We start from the raw sequence: 25277 nt of genomic DNA on the forward strand, positions 1-25277 counted from the left end.
GCTCGTAGTTCAATTTCGTTTGAGTCGGTTTGGCAGCGATTTGTGCGGAAAACATTTGACGCTGAAGGTTCGCGAAATTTTGGCAGGCGCCTAGAGTGACTGTAACAGCATTAGTCTCGGTCTTTGCGAACTTCATTTACTCCCTGCCCAAGTCAACTAACTCGCAAATGACAACCGATGCAAATACAGATCCTATTAATAAGCTGGCGCTAACATAATACATGCTTTGGTCCAACCAACCTCATAGCGATTCGCGTTATTTGTAATTTTTGGCGTTGATTATTTCAGTTTTAAACTAGTTTCAAATCCGTCGCAATTGTTCTTGCGTAAAGATTTGAAACTACCGTACTCCAGATTTATAAGATGATGACGGAATTTCATCGTGACAAAGAGTCAAAACTTGAAGGGTGATTTTAATTTGAAACCCAGTAGTTGGGGTGAATCAACATATCCCTTCTGCAAATTTTTTGCAAGTGATTGAATTTTGACCCTTACGATTAGTCGAGTTGCAACGTTCAAAATTTTGACTACTCGCAGTTTTAGATTCAAAATTCTAGTTTTGACCCAAAAGTTCCTTTTCAAAATTACCAAATCATTGAAACTCAGATTTATCGTTATGTGGAATTACGAATCTTGATTCTTCCTAAGAGTCAAAACTCGAAGTGATTTCAATATGAATTCACTGTCAGAAAGAAAATAAAATGGTAACGCGTACCTCGTTTTTCGTAATTCCAACAATATTCAAACAGTTTTTTTTTTATCGATACCTGTCTTATTGAATTTTTCTAGTTACTATTACAAATGAAATTTCTCTCAGTGTGCCAATTTTTGTTGTAAACTAACAAATGGTTTTTGCTAGTTTGTTGTAACCGATTAGCATCGTTAAGAATTCACACCTTTCGTCGATTTTAACAATAATTTAAGATTTTGAGTAACCGCACTTCTGACTTTTCGAAGTCTCAACTGTTGACAAAATTCCAACCATCCATGGTTTAGTATAATTGTTTATGAATCTTCATTCTGACCATCGGAAATTGCGGCCCACACCCTTCCAGAGCAAGTCATTACAGTCAAACCCAGAAACGCTTACGTCAGAATCGCTCCGGGGGTAATCACGCGATGGAAAAAGGCTTCGTTGCGGTTAATTACATTAAAAAATTCGGATCTCGAAGCGCGCGTGAAAAAGCTCCGGCGATCGGAACGACGTCAATCGGGAATTGCGCGAAAGTTTGAATAAACAATCCGCGCAATTTTCAGTCCCGCTTATCTCATTCGCTCGTAATACCTCTTGGGATTAAATCCCTGGACGAACGACGAATGACGTGTACCTACGTTCCGAGTCCTCAACAGATCGATGGGAATGGGCACAAGTATATGTAACAAACTCTGGTTTGGCACAAGGTCTTCGAGTCGGTCGTTATATTGCAAATTATCGGCAACTCAACACGCGATCCCTGACAGAAAAGACCTGAACACGTATGGCGTGAATTTTTAACACACGATCGTCTCATTTACCCGCATCCATGGATGGTTGGATGGATGGATGGGATCGCTCTTTCACACCGCTCGCCTGCCTGCATGCTCCGATATACTTGTTCAGACCGACCCTGACCGCCATGGAACTCGCGGGCAGTTTGTCATGGGAAATTGAGGTCAATGTTAGACAGGAAATATCCGTTTAACGTTGAATAAAAGGATAATGAACGTTGACCTAACCGGTGATCGTCGAAGTAGAGCTAGGATTTTGAGTTATGAATATTCTTTTCACTTTCAACGAGTGAGGATGATTTAAATTTCGTGGACGGTACGTTAGAGTTTATACCGATCCCACTGACAGACACCTTCTTTTAAATTCAGGGACAATTTTATTTACACTTGTCCACTTGTTTCGCCGACAACTCGGTAAATAATTCTCTTCAGAACTGTCACTTGAATTTCTGTAATAGACTGAAAAACATTATCATTAAAAAGTCGTCTCATATATACGTGTATATTCGACTGAGAACAGTGCATTTCGTTTCACTGAAGTATCTACCTATTCGGAACGAAATATGTCAGACATGTTTCACTTGAAACATGTTATATTTTATTGAAACATTTCAGAAATATGTCAGAATTATGTCCATGTCGGCAAAATATAACCCATCGATATTTCTCAAGCTACAAATACAGACACAGACATATATTTGACACATTTTTGACATGTTGCAGAAACATTTCTGACACATTCATGCCATGTGGGTAGTTAGTATGGAAAATAAATAAAAAAAAGTATTTTTAGGTTATTGTAACTCGTCTTTGGTCCCGAATGTCCATTAAAATGCCTATTCAAAGTCTGCTGTGATACTTCGCATTGTCATATTCGCACATCCTAACCTAAACTACGCTCCACTGTCGCTTCCAAGACCTTTTTAGTTTTTTTTGTATCGTTTTTACCGAAGCAGTAATGAAATTTCGTAATAATAAATTGACTGATTGTTAAAAAAAAAATCAAATTTGTCGGTACACTACATTAAATGGATAATGTATTATAAGATTATAGTTTTGAATGAAGTTTCTCAAAATAATAAAAATGTTGGGTGGCATCTTAAATATGTCTAAAATATTTCAGAAATATTGGACACCGCATATTTGGATCGTCATTTGTTTAAAATGTTTTTGAAATAACGAAACTGTTTCGTTTAAAATAACATATTTCTGAAATTTTTTCGAAATATTCGAATGTTTTGTTGCAGTTGATAAATTTTCGAAACATTTCAGAAATATTCAAAAGGTTACGTTGCAGTTGATACGTTTCTGAAAAGTTTCTGAAATTCTCGTGACGTTATATTCCACCTGAAATATTTCAGAAATATGTTTATCAGATCGAAAATATTATATTGCTCTTGAAATTTGTATGAAATGTTTTTATGATATCGAAAACGTTGTATTGCACTCGGAATATTTCTGAAACGTACCAAAAGTTCCGGCAATGTGATATTGCATTTAAAATATTTTTTTAACGTTTCTAAAATATTCAAAATGTTGTATTGCATTTGAAATATTTCTGAAAAGTTCATGAAATATTGAAAACTTCATATTGCAATTGACATATTTTAGATATGCTTCAGAACTGTTCCAGAAATTATGTAATGGATATGAAATGTCGTAACATTTCTAAAATACTTCTGATATATCTTGTAGCGTGTGGCTACGTATTAAAGTAAAAATCTTCTGACCCAAAGAAGTGTAATAACTGCACGATTCGAGTTGTATTAATTAACTGTTTTTAATTTCTCATTAATCGTAAACTCTTCTTTATATTAGTAGGCATTAGTTCATTTTGTTTAATGTTCAATTAGCTGGAATATAAGCATCTCATTCAACAGGTTCGTTTCATTTCAACAATTCTTATGTATAGCAGACATTTAGTTTGTAAAGGTAAATATTCAGGAAAATAAAAACCACAAACTTGCCTATTGAGATAAATTTATTATGCTGACGTGAACCTGAAATGAATCTGAAAATAACTTTATTCTATTGTTAGATGAAGCAAATTATAGGTTCCAATTACCTACGCGAATCAATCGATTGGATTTACTCATTTTCGTGTATTTATACTTTGAGTTCACTTGAAAATATCATATATCCTAATATTTATTCCCTCGTGCTAAAACCAATTAGGTTGTATCCGTCAAATTTATTCTTGACAGCGTTTCGATTCGTACGATTTCATCATGAACCTCACAGTGAGCGATGATCGCGATTTTCAAGCACGTTTGAATAACCGGTGGGTGCAATTTTTATGCAAAAATATTCTGTTTAAATCAAATATACTCAGCATATTTGAATACCTGTTTTGCGCAAAGAATGCCTGCGTGAATTCTAGCCACTAAAATCGTCGAGAAGATGAGAGAGGGATAGAAAGAAGATAAATGAGATGGAATGAGTCGACTGAAGCAAACTGCGTGAAACTACGTGGACAGGATTACATTATCAGGTAGGTTTTTCCTTACATCATATTGCAGACATGTTTGCGAGCAACAAGAAGGACGAATAAAAAACATCGACCGTATCGTTGCGAGAGAGGAAAAGTATGAAAAAATATCATAGAGTAGGAATAGCATTTGCATAACGTTAACTCACCAGGAACGGTTTCCTTATTCACTTTTAACTGCGACATCAGTCAGCCAGGTGAAAGAAAGAGAAAGAGAATCTTGTCACACCCCTGGGGCAGACCTTCAATTACGCTTTCAGAATTTCATGATGAAACTGTACGAAGCACTTCTCGTAAATCTTGCGCAGCGTACTTGATAATTTATTTGCTTTTGATTTTCAAGGATGATTCTAATTTTTTTTACTGCATTGTTTGGATTGAGCTTGGAAAAGCGGCAGTTGCTTATAACTGTGGAAATCTGTTACATATCGATTTTTGAAAAAAATAATTATCGCGATAATACTCAAGATAATACATGTGACAGGAAAGTAATTCAACAATTCGTTAAACTTACACAAAGCCTTGATAATGGGTATGCAACACTTTAGGGGTGGCTGCTTGTTGCGTATATTCGGCGTGACACGAATTGTCATGGGAATTGTGAACTTGAACAATAAAGCGTTCACAACGAATCACGTTCACGATGGAATTATATCGATCATATTCCATTGTACAACACGCTAAATGATGTAGAATTTTATTGAAATTCTTTCCTATTATCCTAGGTACGCTTATATTTTATCCAGCCATATTCTACGTATATACCATATGAGTTTAGTATAAATTTACTTGCGCAATGTATACATATACACGTATATACATGAAATTTCGCTGGAGGCGGTGAGCTCGAGTGATCGAAGTGGTTGACCATGCAATTGACAATGGGAAGCCAAAGCGGTAGCGCGTGTTCCGATTAATTTGAATAATGTTCTGCTGCGTAGCGAGTCGGTGATGTGAGAAACATGCAACATTCTGTCCTTAACCGGTACAGTGCACAAGTATGATGGCATTGCTGTGGTTAAACTGAGACTGTGAAGGGAAGAATTTTACCTAGATACAAACACCGGAAGGTGAACGCTTACTTCCAAGCTCCGACAATTTGTGCGTGCGTTGCATGCTCACTTGTTGCCCATGTCATGCTTCACTTTTGCAGGGTTCACGGTCGATGAATTTGCTACTTCAATTTTGTTTCAACAAGCACCGATTTACTCATTCTGACTCACTTGATTCATTGCCACGCTAGATTAGGCTGGATTGGGTTGTGTAACAGTCATTTGTGCTGTTTGCAACGGTTACTCTCACCTCTCGAGACTTGTCAAATTTGGTTGTGAATCATGTGTATCACAGTGTTACATCCAGAATGTAATTTGTTGAGTGTCAAGAACAGATTTTAAACAAAAATTGGAGCATTTCACGTGGCAATTGACTGGAAATATTGAATTCGAACTTTATTAAAGTCATATCTTCGCAACGAAAAATTGAAACTATGATTATCACTAATGAACTTTTTGGAAAATGCAGTTAGTATTTAAATCTGATATTCTTTGTTGGCCTATGCTTGTTGAAGAATAGTCGTTTTCAAAAATTTTATCAATTAATCGTCACAAAACCTGACCCACGTAAGTTATTTCCTACAGATCATTAAACAGACCTGACAGACATCAGAATATCGTAAGTCATCTCGTATTATTGCACGTTACAAAGTTTGTGAGATTACAATTTTTTGGGTGAAAAATGGTTCGGTGAATAAATGTCTGTTTAAAGTCAGCAGATATTCATCAGATTGAACTAAGAATAGGTTAGCCAGCGTAAGAAGGTTGGTGGCGTTACGATTAGTAATTGGAATTCACGCATCTCAGTGAAGAAGGTATAACATTCTGGTCATTGAATAATGAACTAACAAAATATTCGCTATTAAATTAGCTTGTAAAGGTTCATCAATGAAATTGATAATACAACGCGTACTGACTACAGTTAAAAAAAAAAAAAAATAGTTGCAAATGTATATGACGATCAATTCGTTACAATTCATTGGATTTGAACTTTTGAAGCATGAAATATTTTGGCTGAATTCGAAACCCTCCAGTTTGGCAGTTGCTAGTCATTGGCCAGTGGTGACTTTGACCTGCAAATGAATCTTAGATTTAATAATTTTCTACTTATTCCGACAACCAATATTCATTTCCAGAAATTCTCATGAATGAAAAATCTCAATGTAAACCAAAACTTTGTGGAATGAGAATGTGTCCAAAAACTGCGAATCATGAAATTTATTGACGTATAGGTTGCAATCAGCTAAAAAGCCAAACTCCTGGTTGTAGGCTTTAGTTTCTCTTATAACGTAAAATCAATAATCTTCTTATTAGTCAGTGGTAATTCACACTTCTGATCTGTTTGAGGAGATGTTATCTCATGCAATGCTCGTTAGTGACCATTATTCTGAACCAAAGTTCGTAACGCATGGAAGAAAAAGTACGAACCAACGAATTATAACAAACCATTTTAGCATAAGCTCCAGGATACGTTCAGATGAAGGTTTTCAGATCGTTGCATGAACCCTTCATACCATTCGAGAGCGGGAATGTAACGACGTGCTCAGTGCAATTAAAATTTTTTCGACTACGATTTGGGCTGTTTCTGTGGTTTGATACGCCGATTCTTTCGTTTCATGAGTGTACGATCTTATTTCGAGGCATATCTTGAGGTGACTCCATCGATAAATGCTAGTTCGTAACAGAAACAGACTTATGCCCGAATGATTAAATAAACATTGCGTATGCTTCCTTCTTTACCGATGATTGGTAACCTTGCACTGAAGCGAATATCTTACCTACAGCTGACTGGATTATCGAAAAAGTACACGGTTTATAGCTACCGACACTTAATAACCAGCCGGTAAAGCCAACCGAGTCGTATTACCGACGGCGGAAAGAAACTTGACTGATATTGAAAGACGTGGCATACGATTCCGTATGTACCTGTTTATACTATAATACATTGCATTCATATCGGCTAGAAAATGTATTAGTAGATGCTCTTCGAAACTGAAAATGATATTTAACCGACATAACATTAGTAACCAGCCTTTGATAATGAGTCATTTGATTTAAATGAAATGCTTTTTTCTCGGGATGATAGAAACCAATATAATTAATTCACTTGTAACTTAGACTATCAGTAATTACGTATAAATCAAAATTAGTAGGTATCAACACTGAAATTCACGCACAGTGACGTGAAAATTGTAAATCCGAATAAACCATGGATAAGTGTATTAGCAATGAATTATTTTAATTAATTATTTATTCTCAGATTGTCGATAGATACTTGGCAATGAGATTATATTCAAATGTCGATTATATCACCCATACTACTATTTCCTTGATTTGTTCAAGCTAAGAAATAGATTTTATTCGTAGAAATTATATTTCCTCCATAAAAAAAATCTATTATACTGATTATTGATACCGGAAATGACTATGTCTGAGCAAAACAGGAAATAGAAAAACAAAATTTACAATTTTTGAGCCCAAACTCTCAATAAATGATGAGTACTTAACATTTCAGTATAATAATCAGGAATTTATCATCATTACGTGTTTGCAAATGAGTTTTGTGTCTCTTTATTTGACATTCTATTTTTCCGTAACCAATACGAAACTCGGTGCTTTTTCTCCATTTTAGTCACATAATAGTAGAGCTGATAAAAAGTTCACCTTTAACTCACCAGAATTTAAGTTAACGATATCTTTGAATCAAACTAAAGCTAGAACGTTAAATGTAAAAAGTTAGGATGTCACTTGGCCAAAGAATGCAGGTATTTGTCGTACTAATTCTGCCCTACATAATAACCGCGGCCGCTTTAAATGTCGCTTGATAAGACGTTACTTTTAAGAATAAGAGAAATTGTACTCTAATGACACTGTCCAGACTACCAGCAACTCGAGATTTGAATTCGTCTTCTAGAAGCGACGTCGTTTCATCAAATAAGTACCGCGTCGAGTTACTCCAATCAAATGCACTCGGTCACTTTCACTTTGTCACATGAACAAGACAGAATTCGATTGTTTAATCTCGCAATTGGGTAGCTACGTTCTCTTCCACATCATCACTGGTCTCTTCGGGCGAAGAGGGAACCTCACAACCGCTGAATCTGACTGCAGCAGTTCCAGCTTCTCCTGGATTACTCTCGTGACAAATGACGTCGATTATGGCGTACGTGTCGTCGCCCCTGGGAGCAAGTTACGCAGCATGACTCCCGAAGTGGCACGGATACGCTGCACATGTGGCTGTACTTGTCGCATGTCGTTGAGTCCAGAGTGTCTCTACAACCTGGAAGAGATTTCACGTTTTTCTTCACGTATGAGACAACGGTAAATCACTGAATCTATTCCAGTAGTTGAGTTATACATTAATATACATATTGACCACAGATTATTATCAAAAGCTGTGGATATGCGTTGAAGCAAGTTGTTTCCACGAATCATTTCATGAGAGAATGATTTGAATCCAACACAGCAAACGTCACGACTCTTTCAAAAAAATAGAAGTCAACGTAGATTTCTGAGTGGCACAATAACGCTGGAACATTTAGAATTCTTTGATGGTAGTAATTGCTTGAAATAAGTATCGATGTATGATTTAAACAACTCAGATAATGGCTCAATATATCTAGACAACTCACTGTGAACTGGTGAGTCACACTGTCTCCTCATGTTACACCTTCGAATGCCCAGTGGACGGCGCGCCGGATTGCAATCCTTGGCCAACGAGTTCGTTATTCTGTCGCGACATTCAACGTTACGTCTTTTGACGCCGGTCTTGGAGGCGCAAGTAGCATTGCAGGATTTCCATTTTCCTGAAATGCAAATGACTGGGATGAGTGATCGGAATTACGATCGGGTCACGTTACACCGCACTATCAACGCGTAAATTGAGTTCTGGCAAAAGGGTGAAGGCAGCTCAGACTGGAGCGGTACCACCCAATTTGGAGAACAGTTATCTTACCAGTGACCCATTTCCCGATCCGACAATCCTCCACTGAAACCGGCTTCGCTAAGGGGTCGCAATCTCCAGAAGCAGGACAGGACACTTCCCGTGTACGTTTTCCATACTGACAGAGGCTCCACTCCGAGACGGTCCACTTCGCCTTAGCGTCGTACATCGAGCTGTCCTTGTTTCCGTCCACGACGTTGTCGAACTCCAAGATCTCCGGTTTCTCAGTAGTTAGACTGCTGATCACAGTTATACCGTAGTTCTCGTTCGACGTTACGTTGTAGAAGGCGTTCTCTTTGCTGCCCGCGTAAACTATCAGCGGGATCTCCGAGGTCGCCTCACACGTCGGGAGCGCCGGACATGCATCGTGTTCCTCGGGACGGATCTCTCCGTTACAATCGCCATCGGGCAGCGCAAGATCTGAACTCTCTTCGCCCTCGCCAGATGACACACACATCACCGACCTTTTGCGTACTCCAATTCCGCATGTCACTGTGCACATCTGCCACGGCCCGACCCACCATCTACGAGAAAAGTGGCATATCTTTGTTCAAAAATCAATGGATCTTGGGATACATAATTTACGATAGTCGAGAACGCGTGAATTTTGTTACCTGGCAGGGCATGGTTTTTGGTTGCATTCCTTTGTGACCGGATCAGGCTGGATTCTATCTTTGCAGAAGTGCTCCTCAACGACGCCACTCTTGCTTTCGTGACAGAATGCTTTGGAAATTTGAAAACCGCCTCCACAAGTCACCGTACATAACGACCAGTCCGAAAATACCCAGGAATATTCTGGGGCACGGTCCGGCTCGGCTTTTGGAACCGTGTATTCATAACGTAGGCCAAAGTTGCGGTAATGACCTCTGCAAATTAACTAAAATAATAGGACCACGTTATTGGAAAGGAGAAGTACAGAACAGGAGCTGGAAATGGAAACGGTGATGAAGATGGGTTCTGGAAAATACAAGGTATGAGCTGTTCAAGCAACAAGGAAAACCAATTCAAGCTACGCAAGACATATTTTGACATTCAAGAAGGCCAGATATTGTGCATTTCGATCAATGAAAATTCGGCTTCGAAATATGCAAGTATACGATACAAGACATTGGGAATTAAATGGCGGGCTACAAGTTCATATTTTCCACCGATAGTTTAATTTAGATACCGTCTTGAGTATAAACCAGAAGCCAGTGACATTTTTTTTTTATATTCAAACTTACGTAGACAACGATATCTTCTTTGATTGGTCCGGGAATCCGCACCTTCTCGCGCTCACGGTCCCGTTCGTAGAGAGCCGGAGTCCCCGCAACTTCGTATTCGCCAGCTAGGGTGATCTGCCTATGCAAAGGAACCTAAGCATCAGACTTTTAATCTTGAAACTCCAGGTTCGCGTCTTTTGCACAACAAATTACACACCGCTTCCCGTTGAGAAAGTATTTTTCCGACTTGGGTACACCAATGCCGATGTAGTTCCTGTTGTTTCCAATCTCCTCGAGATTTATGTTCCTTGATCCGGCCGGAATGACGACCACTTCGTTATATCCTGGACCTTCGTTCTTGTCGTACTGCCCTGTGGTTGTCTTACACTGCGTTCCATCACCATGACACACCCCGCAGCGATCCTCCGTAGCATCTGATTCGACGACCCAATCACATCCAACCTTCTGAAAATTGTTTCATTACTAAGACTCCACTTTTACCTCACCAGCATCAAATTATTTCGATCAATCGGTAGTTTAACTGTCATAATTCGACCAAACTTGTTCATTCTTCGGCTTCTGACAATCGTTACCTTGCATATACCAGCAATGCACATATCTCTTGTTCCTACATTACATGGAGTTCCATCTAGCGCAGATTCACCCCAAGGCACGATGACGCTCTCATCGGTATCAGTACAGTACAGTTCACATGGTTCACCTGCAATTCGACAATACATGAGTACATTGTTGCGTAAAGAAAAATCTGCACGCATTTAATATTTCAGTACGAAATAAACTTACTCTGATCAAAGTATGGCAGCCAAGTGTAATTCTTGCCTTTGTAAGGCTTGTCATTGTAAGCAGAACACTGGACACTTCTAAAGCTCGGTGCTCCTTCGAGACAAGGTTCTGTGTTGCAAATCTTGTATCGACGCCTCTCACCGACGCAAAATTTACCGCCGTGAGCTGGCTCCGGGTGATCGCACTTTCTTTCCATGATTGATACACCTGCTCCACATGTTCTGGAACATGGTTCCCACTTACCCCATTCTCCCCAGCCACCATCAATTGCACTGGGCATGTTCACGATCGGTACGCACTCCTGATTTTGACACCACTGAAAAATTGAACACAGACAGTGAGGTAGAATCTCTTTAGATGTGACGTCATGGCAAGAAATATCTAAATAATAAAATCCAAGCACGGGCAATATTAACCATGTGTCTTCCGCAGTTTGTCCCTGGTGCTGCGGGATGAAGCATTGATGTACAGATTCCGTCCACAACGCACCACAGCTTGGAGCAGATCTGAAATTGAAGAATCGGAATCGAAATACGCGCTCAGGTTGTACATTTCACTATTCGAATTCGGGACAACGCACCTCTTGTAAAGGGGAACACACAGCTGCTTCGCGCACACCAAACTGGAGTCTGCATTGATGTTCTGCGTTATACATAGCACCTGGAGGGAGCTCAGGATATGCGTAGTCGTTATCAGCTGGCTCGTCTTCGAGACACTGTCCTTTTCCTTGACTGAGATGGTATTTGACGTTATGACTGAGAGCTCACTGAAGTAAGGATGGTTGATGTAGTATCAGAACTTACTCTAAGAAGTTGGTAATGTCTCTCCTGGAACACCTCGACCAAGCCACACCCACTGTGTCCACTTCAAATGATGGCGTCATCACGTGTAAGGTGTTCCCGTCCCTCCTGCTACAACCTATCTTCTCTGTGTCATGGTACATTCCGAAACTAAAGAGGAGAATGGGAATTCAGGGTAGAATAAATTTGTATATCATCAAGAAGAACAGAAAAATCAAACACAAAAAAGTTTTACTCACTTGTGCCCCAACTCGTGAGTGATCGTGTGTGCCAGGGTGATACCGTTATCTTCATTAACACTGCAGCTTCTGTCTGGCTGACACATACCGGCAACGTGAGCAACACCTAACGTACTGCAAGGAGTGCTAGCCCTCGAACAAATGTCTTCTCTGGTCACAAGGATGGCGACGTCATGGTGGTTAGGGTGCGAATCATCGCCGGGATTCAGCATCTGTTGCCACTTACAGAAGTTGTAGAGGGTCTTATCCGCGTTGACGGTGACGTTTAATCCTTGCTAAAGTTTTACATAAGAAAAGCAATATAAATTGTGAGCCACTTTAAGGTAAGGTGTTGAAAAATAAGATGAAAACTCGAAAATCAGGCACTAGCCGATGTAATCTCATTTCACAGTTGGTAGGCAGAACAAGAAAAATGTTGGAAACTAAGAAGATACACGGCTTCTATTATCGATTGATTTGGAGAGGAGTGTACATAGAGTTTCTTTTTTTTTCTCTCTTAACCAAAAACTGATTTTAAAAGATTAATATTTTTTCTTATCTCTACAACCCCAATTCTTCTGCCAATTCCGCAAACGTCAAGAAAAATATTTGAAGTCCATCGAAAACTTTATCCAGAGGCAATCACGACAATCTTTCATTAAAAAATTGAAACAAAATACATTTGACTTTAAACGGGTCAATTAAAATTATTTTAACATCTTACGTTTATCAGCTTATCACTATTCTTTGAGATAAGGAAGACTTAGCAAAATAAAGAAGACACGAGATAATACCTAAAATGGTACTATAATCACGGATATTATGAAAAGTAATCAATAACATGACGGAAAAGGTGGCTCAGTTGACAAAGGAGGCCTCATCAACGCGATTCCGTCGTTTTTCATTCGAAGGTTGAATAAATGTTTACCTCGCCATCATCCTCTTCCATCAGGATAATCCTAACGACCACGACGTTAATGAAATTCCCGATAGTCGGGTCGAGGTAAAGGGATGAAACCATGTTCATGATCGTCAGCAAATACGTCTCGACATCTCCGTCCTGATGAAAGGCCATCATCGAGGTATCCGCGACAACCAAAGCTTCGACGTGTCGCGCTCGGCTTACGGACCTCTTGAAACGATGCCACTTCTTTGAGGGGTGGTGCTTTCGCCGTCCTCGACCCTGAACTTGAACCAGGCCAGGCTGCGTTTGCCATTCCAATCGTGTTACCGTCAGTCGTCTCGGCTCTGCAAAGATCGAGGGTGAATGTTTGAATTAATCAGAGGTTTGTCGGTCGATTCCTCTTAGAACAGTTTTTAACTTATGGGACGTAAGATCGAAGCTTCTTTGCTAAAACATGTTTATTACGGCCTGATGAGTGGAAATCGAGGTGATAGGAGAGCCAGGGATAATCGGCACACAGACCTTCATACTTTTTGACCACCTTGTGATTCTATAGTACGATGTATAAACAAATTTTACGTTTTTCAGATACTTAGATTTTCCAGAAAAGTAACAGTTTTTCATATCTTCTTTTCACAACTGTTCCAATTGTTTGCAATTGGTAACTTACTGCAACAATGCGTCAAGTTGGCAAGTTTTCAGTGTTTAATGAAAACGTGCTATTGTAAAAGCTGGTACTAATCCTTTCAATCACAGATGAGGTCATTAAAGGCCTCAGAAAAATTTAGAGTCACAGCTACATGCATGATATTCAAATATCCGGTAATAAAAGTGAGGAAGAAACAGATTTTTAAAGAGTTTGCCAACTATAAGCTCCCGCAGCTCCAGCACTTTTTTTAATGGCTTCATCTGTAATCCACCAGCTTTTCTGGCAAGAAGATTCGTCTGGTGTGATTTATTTTCAATTGGATAAAAATAGACTTTGTATTTAGTTGCGATAGCACGTTAATGTCTGGCCACTTTCCAGACTATATAGTCGAACTCGTTACACTAACGTCTCTCGGACCTTTGTAATCGAGATATCACAGGCGCCAGGATAATTTTCGGTACGTCAACTTGGCAACACAAGTATACAACCACTTCCACACTATGGCGGTCCGCTATTTACACAATGGATGGGGTAGTGATTGAGATTCATTTTCAATTTTTCGAACACTCGGCACGTTCAATAGCGCTGGTACATTCCGGTTAATAATAACAGAGCTCAGTCGCTGGAAGCGTTCGGTATTGGAAATCGGAATAAATTATAGCCGGCGCTTGAGAATCGGATATATAGACGAACAATTCATTACCTGGCCACTCTCTGTCTATTACAAAGTCTAGCTAGCTGACTTAAATGGAGTAGAGTTACGAGTTTCTCATTCCAGTCACTTTATTCTTATACATTTATTGTGACTGCGCAATAACAAAGAGATGCAATAGCGTAACGTAAGATGCCAGATAAGCTATAGTGCGAGTAACATCAGACTGTTATTGATGTTTAATTTGAACGTTGCCATTTATTTATTCATAAGTCACTCGCTTGTGATAATTATTGGTCTTTGTGATTGACGGTATAATTTATTTTTCTCATACATATGTTGCTTCTACAGGAAAAACTTTTGTTGTTTACAGACTGACATTAAAACTCAATTGTTCAATTTACATTTTTCTCCAGAATTTACTTTTATAAATAAAATTCAACTCCATCAATTTCGGTTCTCTTTTCACAAAATTAATTGTAATATTAATATGTTGCCGGCATTAGTATTCTTCTGATGAATTTTTTCCACAGACTGTACCAGCATTACAGCTGATTCAGCGTTGAGAAAAATGATGTTTGCGAGAGTAAAACAACCTGAAAGGTTACGGAAAGAAGAATCTCGTAGCCAGAATAGGTCCGATCTCTTTTATTTTTGATCTGGTACTAAATTTAATAGCCATTAGGTAAAGGGACATAATGAAGTGCACCGCTAAATTTAACCGACGAATGGCAAATTATAACGAGGTATTCAACATAGGATAGTATTAATCACGCCTCGAGCAACAACGAGGGTGAATATAGGGATTCTGTTGAAGTCAAGTTATATATTTTACGCGCCTTCCACCGACTATAAATCGTTGGCTAGAAATTGCGCTATTGGAGCCTCCTTCTGGCGTTGTCTGGTCCCCCAAATCTGCCTGCGTCTGATTTATGCAGATTGAGGGATGGCGCCGTTCACAATTAACATTTGATTTGTAGAAAGTCTCAATGTCGACCTTAAAATCATACCGACACTGGTCATTTCTGAATGAATCTTTTCCATAACAGAATCCAAGATCTAAAGTACAATTAATTATAGGTTCAATCAATCTACGTTAAAAATCTAAAAAAAAAAGTCAAACAATTCAACTTTGCGAAGAATTATAATCCAACAATCTGACAGTTTACAAATATTTTCAACTATCTCAAAACTGCAATATCACAAACATCATGTACTGTCATAATAATCCACTCTACAAGCTGATAATTTCACGTGTAATTAGCCAAGTTTGCCAAACAAGAGAATAGACACAATTATATGTACTGCATTTATAAATATTTGACCAAGCAGATATAATTAGTATGGCTCTTAGTGCCAAGAAACAAAGTTGAACATCTCATTTGGATGACCATTTTCATCAGGTACGTTTAAAAATTAGTGACATAAAATTTACGCGTAAAGCTAAACGAAGAATTAAGGATAAATAAAAAGCTCTCGAAAATTGAAATCATTCTGAATTCGAAAAACATCGTTAATTCAGCGATTCGTAATTCTGACCCATCAGAAATTCCACCGATAAAGAGTTTGCGTTCTCTGAACCGATAAGGTTCAACGTGCCAGTAAAAAGGAATTTCAATTACTCGAGACTTCGTCCGACGGCCTGAAATTGCCGAAGGAATTTAAACAAGCGGATCACATTGCCTGCATAATCTCGAGTTGTCTTCGGCCGAAGCAGGTTCGAGACTGTAAGATCAGCTCGTTGTTTTTTGCACAGTGTTCAACGAGATGTACGAAGAGTGTGACGGTTGTTAATCCGGCTCGGAGACGACGTCTTTGTACCATCTCGTCCGAAGAGAGCGGCCGGCTGATTGCTATTGACTAACAAGAAATCCCGGACTAGCCGATCGGAGAATGGTCGGGGAGAGAAAGAGTGAGAGAGAAAGATAGAAAGAAGAAGAGAAGGGAACCTGGGGAGCCGGTAGCGTCCAGGGGAAAGGAGGGAGCAATTACCGAGGCGTCTATTAGGTCTCACCGCGGGTGCCGCAGTTCTTTTCGTGTTTCTTCTTCCTTTTCTTCCTTCGCCTCTGACCGGCTTTGGCGCCGACCTCCGAGGAGGCGGGGGCGGGATTTGAGCGTCGAAAGACGAGGTGAGGGCGACCCGACGCCGCCGTCGACGTCGTCGCGTGGGCCGAAGCCTCCCAACCTCCGGAGCCAACGGCGACTGGTTCCATCCAGAACTCCCCGTGGTCCCCGCGGAGTACGCCGGTCTGAAACACAACACCAGGGTTAGTCTCTTGTTACGCTCGGTGTGTTGCAAACGCGTCGACCGATCGGACCCTGATCGACCTGCCAGCCAGGCACCGCTTCGCAACTCGTATAGATAGATAGAATTACCTCGGCAACTGAGAAACTTTTTTCTTCAAATTCAACGACGTTTAACTTCGGCTTATGACGAAGATTTTTGTAACTTGTACGCAACGTAACTCGTGCACTTATCGTGCATGGTTTCGTAAGGCGCTTGCCAAATGTCAAGAATCGATTTTTGTATTTATTGTGACATTTCAGCTCAAGTATAGAAAAGGTAGCTTCAAAGATTAGGCCTTGAAGGAAGATAGGCATTTATTACACTGATAAATTAGTCTTTTGCGGTATTATAAACGTATCGAAACCAAGATATATCCTGCATATACCGATTTAATCATGATTCACAAGTCTTATACGAGTTTAGAGCTGTGTTGGGATTTCATTAGCAATGAATTTCCTCGTAATGTCTCATTGTCGGCTCAAGAATGTAATTGACAATATAAATTCAATTAGGGTTCGCTGCATCGTTAAGTCGTACTATGAATGAACGGTAAACTGGTGCAACACAGCATCGTTGTTGAAAGATTTCATTTGCACGCTTCGTTCATCAAGAATTTCTTCTCGTTACGGCTTCACATATATTACACAAGCATTATCCTCCCACAGATATCCTCACTAATCGCTATTCCTTTCTCGTAAACGCAATTAGCCTCACGTACTATTGTTATCAACTGGCGAAGATAACGATTATGTAGGCACATAAGGCAGGTATTTTCATGTGAGCAAGTAACATTTAAAGAGATGATCAATAATATGCATTTTAAATCTGCCGTCTCCGTTTACAAAGAAGAATTGTAGGATCACCAGTATAGTGCATGTGACAGTCTCACCTTTAATGACCTGGTCATTTGTTTAGAATTTAAGACTTTAGGCAATAGTTAAGAGATATTTTAAAACGCTACGTCGAGGTAATGAAAATTGAACGATGTGTTACAGCGCTATTGTCTTGAAATATTTTCACCAGGAATTTTGTGATGTAGATCTCTCAAATTCGAAACACTGAACGAACCAGCATTACACATTCTAGAATTCATAAATTTCAGTCGACAAAATTTCAATCAATTTAATCACAATGTTTAAGTTTCTAATATTAATCACTGCCGAAGAAATGCTATCACAATTGCGGATGAAATACTTCATGCAGAAATTTATTGGGGATGTTTTTCCGGAATACGACGCCCGACGAAGTTGAACTAGGATTGTTGTAAACAACCCTAATAGGGCCTGTTTAGGGTTTCCGAAGCTTGCCTAACTTTCAGAGTGTAAGGGTCACTAATTGTAAAGCCCGCCTACAAGGGCTGGATGAAAGATCTTCGGGGACACGCACCCTAACAAGGACCTGACATACGGAACGTCACGTGTCCGATCAGGCCCTTATTTATACGCATCACTCGGACCGTCAATTAGGGGACTTTTCTAGCCTTGTTAGAATTTCCGCATAGGTAAGTAGACCCGAATAGCTCCTGGCCACCTCCATAAAATTTGTTCTTAAGTAATCAAACTCTAAATCCCTTCAACTGCCCAATATACGACTGAAACCCAACTCACAGCAAGTTTTGGATCAGTGGTTCTTACGGTACTTGGTATACTTTATCGATGAAAAATTCAGTTTCACGTAGATGAAAGCCCTTCTGTACCACTTGTATCCGTAACACCAGATCACTAGTGGTACCAAAATCACCGAAACCGGTAAACCTATCGAACGTTGATAATTTCGTTGCGAAATGGTGTTTTTTTTTTTTTTTCTCTTCTTTTTTTATTCATATTCCGCCGGGTCGACGTAACGAACTTGAACTTCGAGTCAGCCGTCCACTTATTCGTGGCTTCAGGGTCTTGGAAGAAAAGCGAGAGCCGACCGATTCGGTCCGGTGATTTTGTTCGTCGGTCTGCGAGAGATGAGATTCAGCGTCGCGTATCCCCCGCATAGTTCCGGGAACAATGGGATAAAAATATATCTGAAAGGCAATGTTGCTCGCTATTTCGACCGAATGCCGTCTCGGCGACTAGCTGCGGTCACTTTAGCCGCCGCCTTGACCGTCTTAGCGTCAACCGTGAAAAGTCTCTCGGCGCCAGCGTTACAAAGCGTCGAGAAACGATTGCGGGTGGCGGACGGGACGAGAAAAGGAGAAAGAGGGCCCGCGGCCACGGATAAAAAGGGGCCTGACTCAGCACGGCTTGGGCCCCAAGTTCCGCTTCTTTCTTTTGGCTCACCGCAGACGTGACGCCCTTTGATCGCCTCTATAAGGAGAGATTTTCTTGCTGCGTAAGACGGTCCGATCGCTGCGGATCGATATTTTCGCCCGCGTCGATCACTCGACGTTGATCCAATCGTCTGGATCGGTTTCACGATTTCCGCTCCGCCGATCGGATGAGATATATTTTCATGAGATTGATGGTCGACTTCGTCACTCGGGATTCCCGTTACACTGAAAAAATTTCATTCGTCATCGTAGTTGAAAAATCTGTTCTTTACATTTTTCAGTTCAATATGAACTCAACATCAGATTATCGCGGTAGTTGCAAAGAAACATGATAGCGGTGATCGTAATGGAGAAGAACAACAATGTACACAAGAGATTTTTTGATTATAACTGCAAAATTCATTTTCACCTTGGACCAGGAATTAAATATATTTAGGTTATGGTGAAAAATGAAAATAATTAAAGACCGTACAGTAATGTCAACTAGAAATAGTAGCGATGCTCAACCTTTGAAAAAAATAAAATAAAATGAAATTCATAACCTAACGCAACGTTTAAAAAATTTACGTAAACCTTCCTATCAAATGTAATTGCTGAGATTTACATTTGGGAAGCAAAAAAACCGTCATGGAGTACATCAAACTTTTTTTTATTTACAATTTGATAAATTGAAATGTCCAATCGTCTTTCCACGTGAATTATGAAGCGACCAACGGATCTTGGTATAACTGGATATTCACTGCTGGATACTTTGACAATTTCAATTCCAACGCCACCGCGGGTATTAATAAGCAAGTGTTGCAGATCGAAATGAGAAAGGTTACAGAGTCTGCATCCTGCACGCGTGACGGTGTTTCGTTTGTATATTTCATCGCGTATTTTTTCAACGTAGTCGTTTGATTTTTACCTTATTTATTTATTTATTTATTTTTCTTACACGTTCCACGCAAGAAGCATTACGCTCCATTACACCCAGTGTCCATGCATCATGTTGGCATATCCTTGGCGGACCGAGCGTATCGCGTCGATTGGCCACCTACATGACACAGGTAGGTACATACATATATTCATGCATCGTGTATAACATATTCCGAATGAACAGATCGGAAACGTTGTAACTCCGCCATAAGAGATCCGAGGATCCAGAGAAGTCTGGTTTCGTCAGGCTTGCGGTGAGAACTCCATCATTCGTTCTTACCGATAAAGTTGAGTAATTATTCTTACTGGCATCCGTTGTATGAATTATTATAGCAAATCCTTGTTGCTCGGTTTATGAGGTGTGGGATGGGCGGTTTTAGCTGCACCAGGTTCACGCCCATGTTGGCATGTGGGTTAACGCCTAACGTGATTACGCTCACATTGCACCGCGCACATGTTCAAGTGCACTGCAGTGTGCCTCGAGCTGCAGAGGTGGGTGACTTATTACGCGAAAAAGGGCGAGCTTACACTCCGAAGGGGAGAAAATTACGCGGACTTTAAATATGGCGCATCGATTCCCCGTTAACCGTGGAGAAGATGTACATGGGGGTACATAGACAAGGTGGCGACAATTTTCTCAAATAAAACTCCCTCACTTTTCCCCCTGAAAATAATTCAAAATTTTCCGACCTATTTCCACCAAAGGAATATTGACCTTTTGGAATCGCAAACCACTTTGGATAGCAGTCACTTTAAAATCGAATGAAATCAGTTGAAATCATTTCAGTCGCTTGTCACCCGGTTGGGAGTAAATACCTCCTAGATTTCCACTAAATTTAGGTAATATTGGGTGACTTTTACGACCAAAAGCTCCAGAAATTGTGCAATTTCTACACACAAATTTGGATTCAAAGACACATAGTATTGCTTCGTTTCACAAGAATAGTTAGAAATTCAACAATTTTATTTCCGAAGGTTAGCTTGGCTGAATTTACGACGAATAGTTGAAGATTGAAAACAACTTATAAAAAAAGTAAGTTTTTCGCGATGGTCCATCATAAACTCCATCCCTAACTTTTTCCTGATTTATTTCGATACGCAAAATTACCCGACTATTCCCGGTTTTTCCGGTCTGTCTCCACCCCGATATAGAGTCGCAGGGATGAAATATTGAGGGGATCCTGCGAATTTTTTGAAGTTTTTTTTTTTTTATTTTTATTCCTGTTGCGATTAAAAGAAAGTAGGGAGATCCGGAGAAGAGAAAAAACTCATCGGGGAGCTGTACGGGACCTTGGCACCTGGTAAAAGCCAATCAAGCCGTCACGGTAGGCCTGGCAGAGATTTAATTGAAAAGTTAATTGCGAACATGATCAATTTCGTTATTATACCGCGCGCGCTTATATCGGTTACGTAGAATATTCACTTTAATCACCGAGCATGCTAGGTAATTGGAATAATTGGCGGTAATGAATATCCCACGACAAGAGGCTTCCTTTCCAAATTTATTACGTATGCATTTTTTCGCAATTTTTTTTTTTACTCCCAAATATGTTCGAACGTCAATTTTTGTTTTTCTAGCTTCATGGCAGAAATTTTACATCAGTCTCTGTATTTCGGGAATAAAATTTAACTCAGTTCTAAGGTTTGCAAAGGCTTTCGAAGGATTTTGTAAAAAATTAGACCGAAATCAACAAACTATAAAAATAATTCCGAATATCGTTTGTAGTTTGAATATTGGATTGTCTTCTTCCATTTTTTTGTGATTCGTTTTATATTCTTCGAACCCAATGAAACCTTTATCGTCTATTTCAGAGACGATTTTCTCAGTTTTTCTCATAACTTCGAGTAGCGAAAGAAATTTAATAATCGCATTACTTCGCTTGATTTTTAATTAGAATCAACGATTTTCGCATTGTTATTTTAATTCTCTTTTGTTTCTCTTTCATCTCTTCAACGATACGATATTTCATCCCTCGCGTCACGTGGAAGCTACTGCTATTATTACATTCCGTTTGGTTGCAGAATTCATTCAAGAAAATTCTTTCAATTCATCCAACCAATTAATTAGTAAAAATTGTTAAATCGCAGCAATTTGTTCTTCAACGTTATAATAACCTGACATAATACATCCGTGCGTAATAAATATCCACTTTGCAACCGTGTGACAAAATCATTAATTGCAACTGAGTGCTCTTTTTCCATAAACTCATTCAAGCGTTAACAAGTGAACACGTAAAACGCAAAATCGACTGATCTTAGAAGGTTGGGAATCACTTAGCAATGCTGCAAATACCTTGCTACGGGTTCGACGAACTGTTTCGAGGATAGAGCAGTATCGTATAAAGGCAACAACCATCGGGGATTATCATTCACGAAGGGAAGTTATCAAAGGCTGGAATCAGCGGGGGTTAATTGGTTGGGTTAATAGGGAAGGCCAAAAACTAGAGACCGAGACAGTGTATTAATAGCCTGACGGCCAGAGGGTAGATTCGTGGCAATTTTGGTCAGACGAACCCGGCCGGGATTTAGATTTCCAACGAGATATCAGCGAATCTACGCAGAGGAGATGGTAGATTTTTTTGTACGACTTGCTTCACCTGACGACGTAAAATCGAGCCTTATTAAAGGAAGAAGTAAACTCACCGCAGGTCAATAATTACCGACATCCTGTCCCGGAGTTGGAGAGGATTCGCACCGCAGTACGATTAACACGCGCATAATAAATTGTTTGTAACATCAATAATGCTAATGCGCGTTCCGCGTTACGTTTTAATGGCGTCGAGGGTTCCGGTATAAACTGCATGATCAAGGATAATGCGGCAGCTCTCCACGTACTGGACATATTAATTCGATTAAAATGTCGTTGAAGGATCTCTTGACGCACTCTCGAGTCGAGATGTAACTGATAGAACTCGATTCCCCTGGAATTGAGGACGCTATCAATTATATTGCTGTATCAATTTACATATCAATGTTCGATCCGCGCTTCATGCAACCAACAGCGGCCACTTGGCGAGCCACTATTTGCAGATAATGTCCGCACAACCAGAGACCGTTTCACTATTATAAACCTCTCTCGGCAGTTAACAGCCGTTTTGCTAAAATAGATACGATTATCGGAATATCGTTTAACACCATTTGCTTTTGGACTATCATAATTAGTTTTCTTTGGCAATTGTTCAGACTCGTTTCAAAGATGACTGGGCTGGCATTGGACCTATATAGATTTTTCTACGTGATCAAAATCTCGTCTAGGCTTTGGAAAATCTAGTATCACTCAAATCCACGATTTCAAAAAGAGAAATAATTTTTACTCGCGAAATGTACAGATAATTAACCAATTTGTAAATAGTTCAAAATATGCAAACATTGGAAGTGCTGCAGCAACAAGAGCTCAACAAATAATCGATGTTGCAGAAAGTGAAACCCTGCAGTCAAATAAAAATAAGGAGTCTTAAGAATTTTGCAAAATTGGGTTTGTTTATTTTGAGTTTGACATTTGGAATTATCGCATTTTTAGTTTCTCGATTGAACATTCGAGCAAGTACAGTTCTCAATTTTTATTCATTTTCACTTGAATCAGTTGAAATTTTAGGTGACAAAAATAATATAGTTTCGATTTTTGCAATTCTGCGTATCAGTCTTGACATTTCTTAGCGAAGAAAATAAAATCTGAAATTTTGATCACCCGATTGTCAGAAATTTGATTTCACACGTCTTGTCATACAGATTTTAATATACTCATTCGATTATTTTTGATACATTATTATTCGAGTCATCATTCCCCGCGTTGCATGATCCTTTTTAATTCCACTCCCACCCTTCGTTCTAAACAATTCTGTATTGAATACTGATTCAAGAACGGTATAAATCGTGAGTGAAACGGTGCCTCATCGGGGTCCGATATGAGCTTGTAGCTCGCACAACGCAGCGGCGTTTAAAGGCGATAAATAAACCGGCGTCAAAAGTGCCGTTCAAGAAATAATTATCCATAAAATATATCAAGACGCCCGCATCCGCGCCGGTATCCCATAAATCTTGAAATAACCGCACTGTATCCGGCGCGGGCGGCGGTATGCATGATGCGTCTAAGATATAAGTGCCGAACCTCCAGGCGTTGGGGTATGTTAGAATTTTCAGGTGGTTTTATAACGTACTAGACAAATAAGCTCCGCACCTTAAGACGATGCGATGATCCGCCCTTACCGACCGAGTGAAACGTTACTTGTTCTGACTATTTCACTCGTTTGAAAATGTTACAAATTACGCCATTCTACTTCACAATGCTGAGCAAGAATATGGAAGAAGTCTTTTTTCGTGCGAGAATAACGCTAGACATTTATTTCTACTATTAGTCGTAAGCCAATTACATGGTTGCATTCGATGGCGTTATTATTACGTGAAATTAAACGTTTTTTTTTTTCATATTTATGGTTGACATCGCATATAAATTGAACGAGGTACGACTTTTTCCGTTCAACTATAACATATTTTAAGAGATTTCTATAGTCCTTCTTTACCCAGGGAGTAAAGCGGCCATCCTCTTAGGAGTATGCTTACATAGTCAGCTTTTACTGACCGAGCAAAATATCACTTATTGCGTGCATTTATCAGAGCAAATGGACTATTTTAAAGCAATACAATAATGTTGAAAAACTTTTTGAAAATGTATTCTCATATTTATTACTCGTATTAATTTTCTTACAGGGGTACATTATCTGGTCTTACTTTTGCCTAAAACAGTCACGTGTTGATTGTATTTCTGTTGGACATAGCTTTAAAATTGTGCCGAATGCGACCATTTTGGTTCAATCATGCATGGTCTATGAAAATAGCCCAATTAAATGATATTTTACTCAGTCGATAAAGACTGACTACAACATGCAACGAACGCTCTGGACCCGTGAAATATTACCGGAGTAATGTATGAAATTTAGGTATAAAATTTATACGTGGAGTGACGCATTACGGGAGGGGTTAGGAGGCGTTTATAGCCATGGAAAAATAGGTCACGACTACCCCTCCAGGGTGATCGTAAATAAAATCTGCGTGCAGCAGATCATCTTCCCAAGAATTATCTCCTTTTGTTTTTCTTTTTATCCGTGATACATTATAACAATACATTTTCATGCGCCTGTGTATAAAAAAAAATAATAATAATAATAATATCAACCCCCAATGCGGAGATTTTTTCTTCTTTTCTCATATTTTGTTGTTTCATTTTACTTTGTTTTGTTTCGGCTTATTAATTTCGACTCTGGGATATACACCGGATACAAACGTTTTACGACACAGTGTCCTCGCTGTCAAATGTTTTTCGTTTTCTTCTCCATTTTAACGTTTCACAAACAACCGATGGATTGTGATAAGTGCATGTTATTTTATTCGAATTGGGTACAATGTGTTTCAGACGGAGGAAATTCTTTTTTAAACAAATTCGAAAACAAGCATGCCCGCGGGATCTCAATTTTTACTTTGGTTACTGTTGAGGCTATTTTGAACTTTCACTCAACAATCGTTTCAGAATAATTACGGTATGTTGAGGTTTAGAAATTGGAGACACTCATTAATGCATTGCACGAAAACTGCAGTCAGGAAGTTTTGTCGAGCGT

General features: G+C 39.4%; 1 protein-coding gene across 1 annotated transcript in view; it reads right to left on the reverse strand.

Moving 5' to 3' along the window:
• Positions 1-5679: 5679 nt before the first annotated feature.
• The window catches only part of LOC107226394 (A disintegrin and metalloproteinase with thrombospondin motifs 12), a 55739-nt gene continuing 36141 nt past the window's right edge, over positions 5680-25277 (reverse strand). Inside the window, exons 4-17 of the mRNA XM_046734054.1 lie at positions 16215-16449; positions 12924-13243; positions 12017-12291; positions 11781-11927; positions 11558-11708; positions 11394-11483; positions 10978-11293; positions 10767-10894; positions 10391-10638; positions 10195-10312; positions 9586-9848; positions 8984-9495; positions 8661-8834; positions 5680-8308 (exon numbers count right to left, since the gene is read on the reverse strand). Of these exons, the coding sequence (XP_046590010.1) occupies positions 8160-8308; positions 8661-8834; positions 8984-9495; positions 9586-9848; positions 10195-10312; positions 10391-10638; positions 10767-10894; positions 10978-11293; positions 11394-11483; positions 11558-11708; positions 11781-11927; positions 12017-12291; positions 12924-13243; positions 16215-16449 (3126 nt within the window). The 3' untranslated portion in view covers positions 5680-8159. The remainder of the gene's footprint in view (positions 8309-8660; positions 8835-8983; positions 9496-9585; positions 9849-10194; positions 10313-10390; positions 10639-10766; positions 10895-10977; positions 11294-11393; positions 11484-11557; positions 11709-11780; positions 11928-12016; positions 12292-12923; positions 13244-16214; positions 16450-25277) is intronic.

This window comes from Neodiprion lecontei, chromosome 3, assembly GCF_021901455.1.
Source record: "Neodiprion lecontei isolate iyNeoLeco1 chromosome 3, iyNeoLeco1.1, whole genome shotgun sequence".
In the NCBI taxonomy this organism is placed as follows: domain Eukaryota; kingdom Metazoa; phylum Arthropoda; class Insecta; order Hymenoptera; family Diprionidae; genus Neodiprion; species Neodiprion lecontei.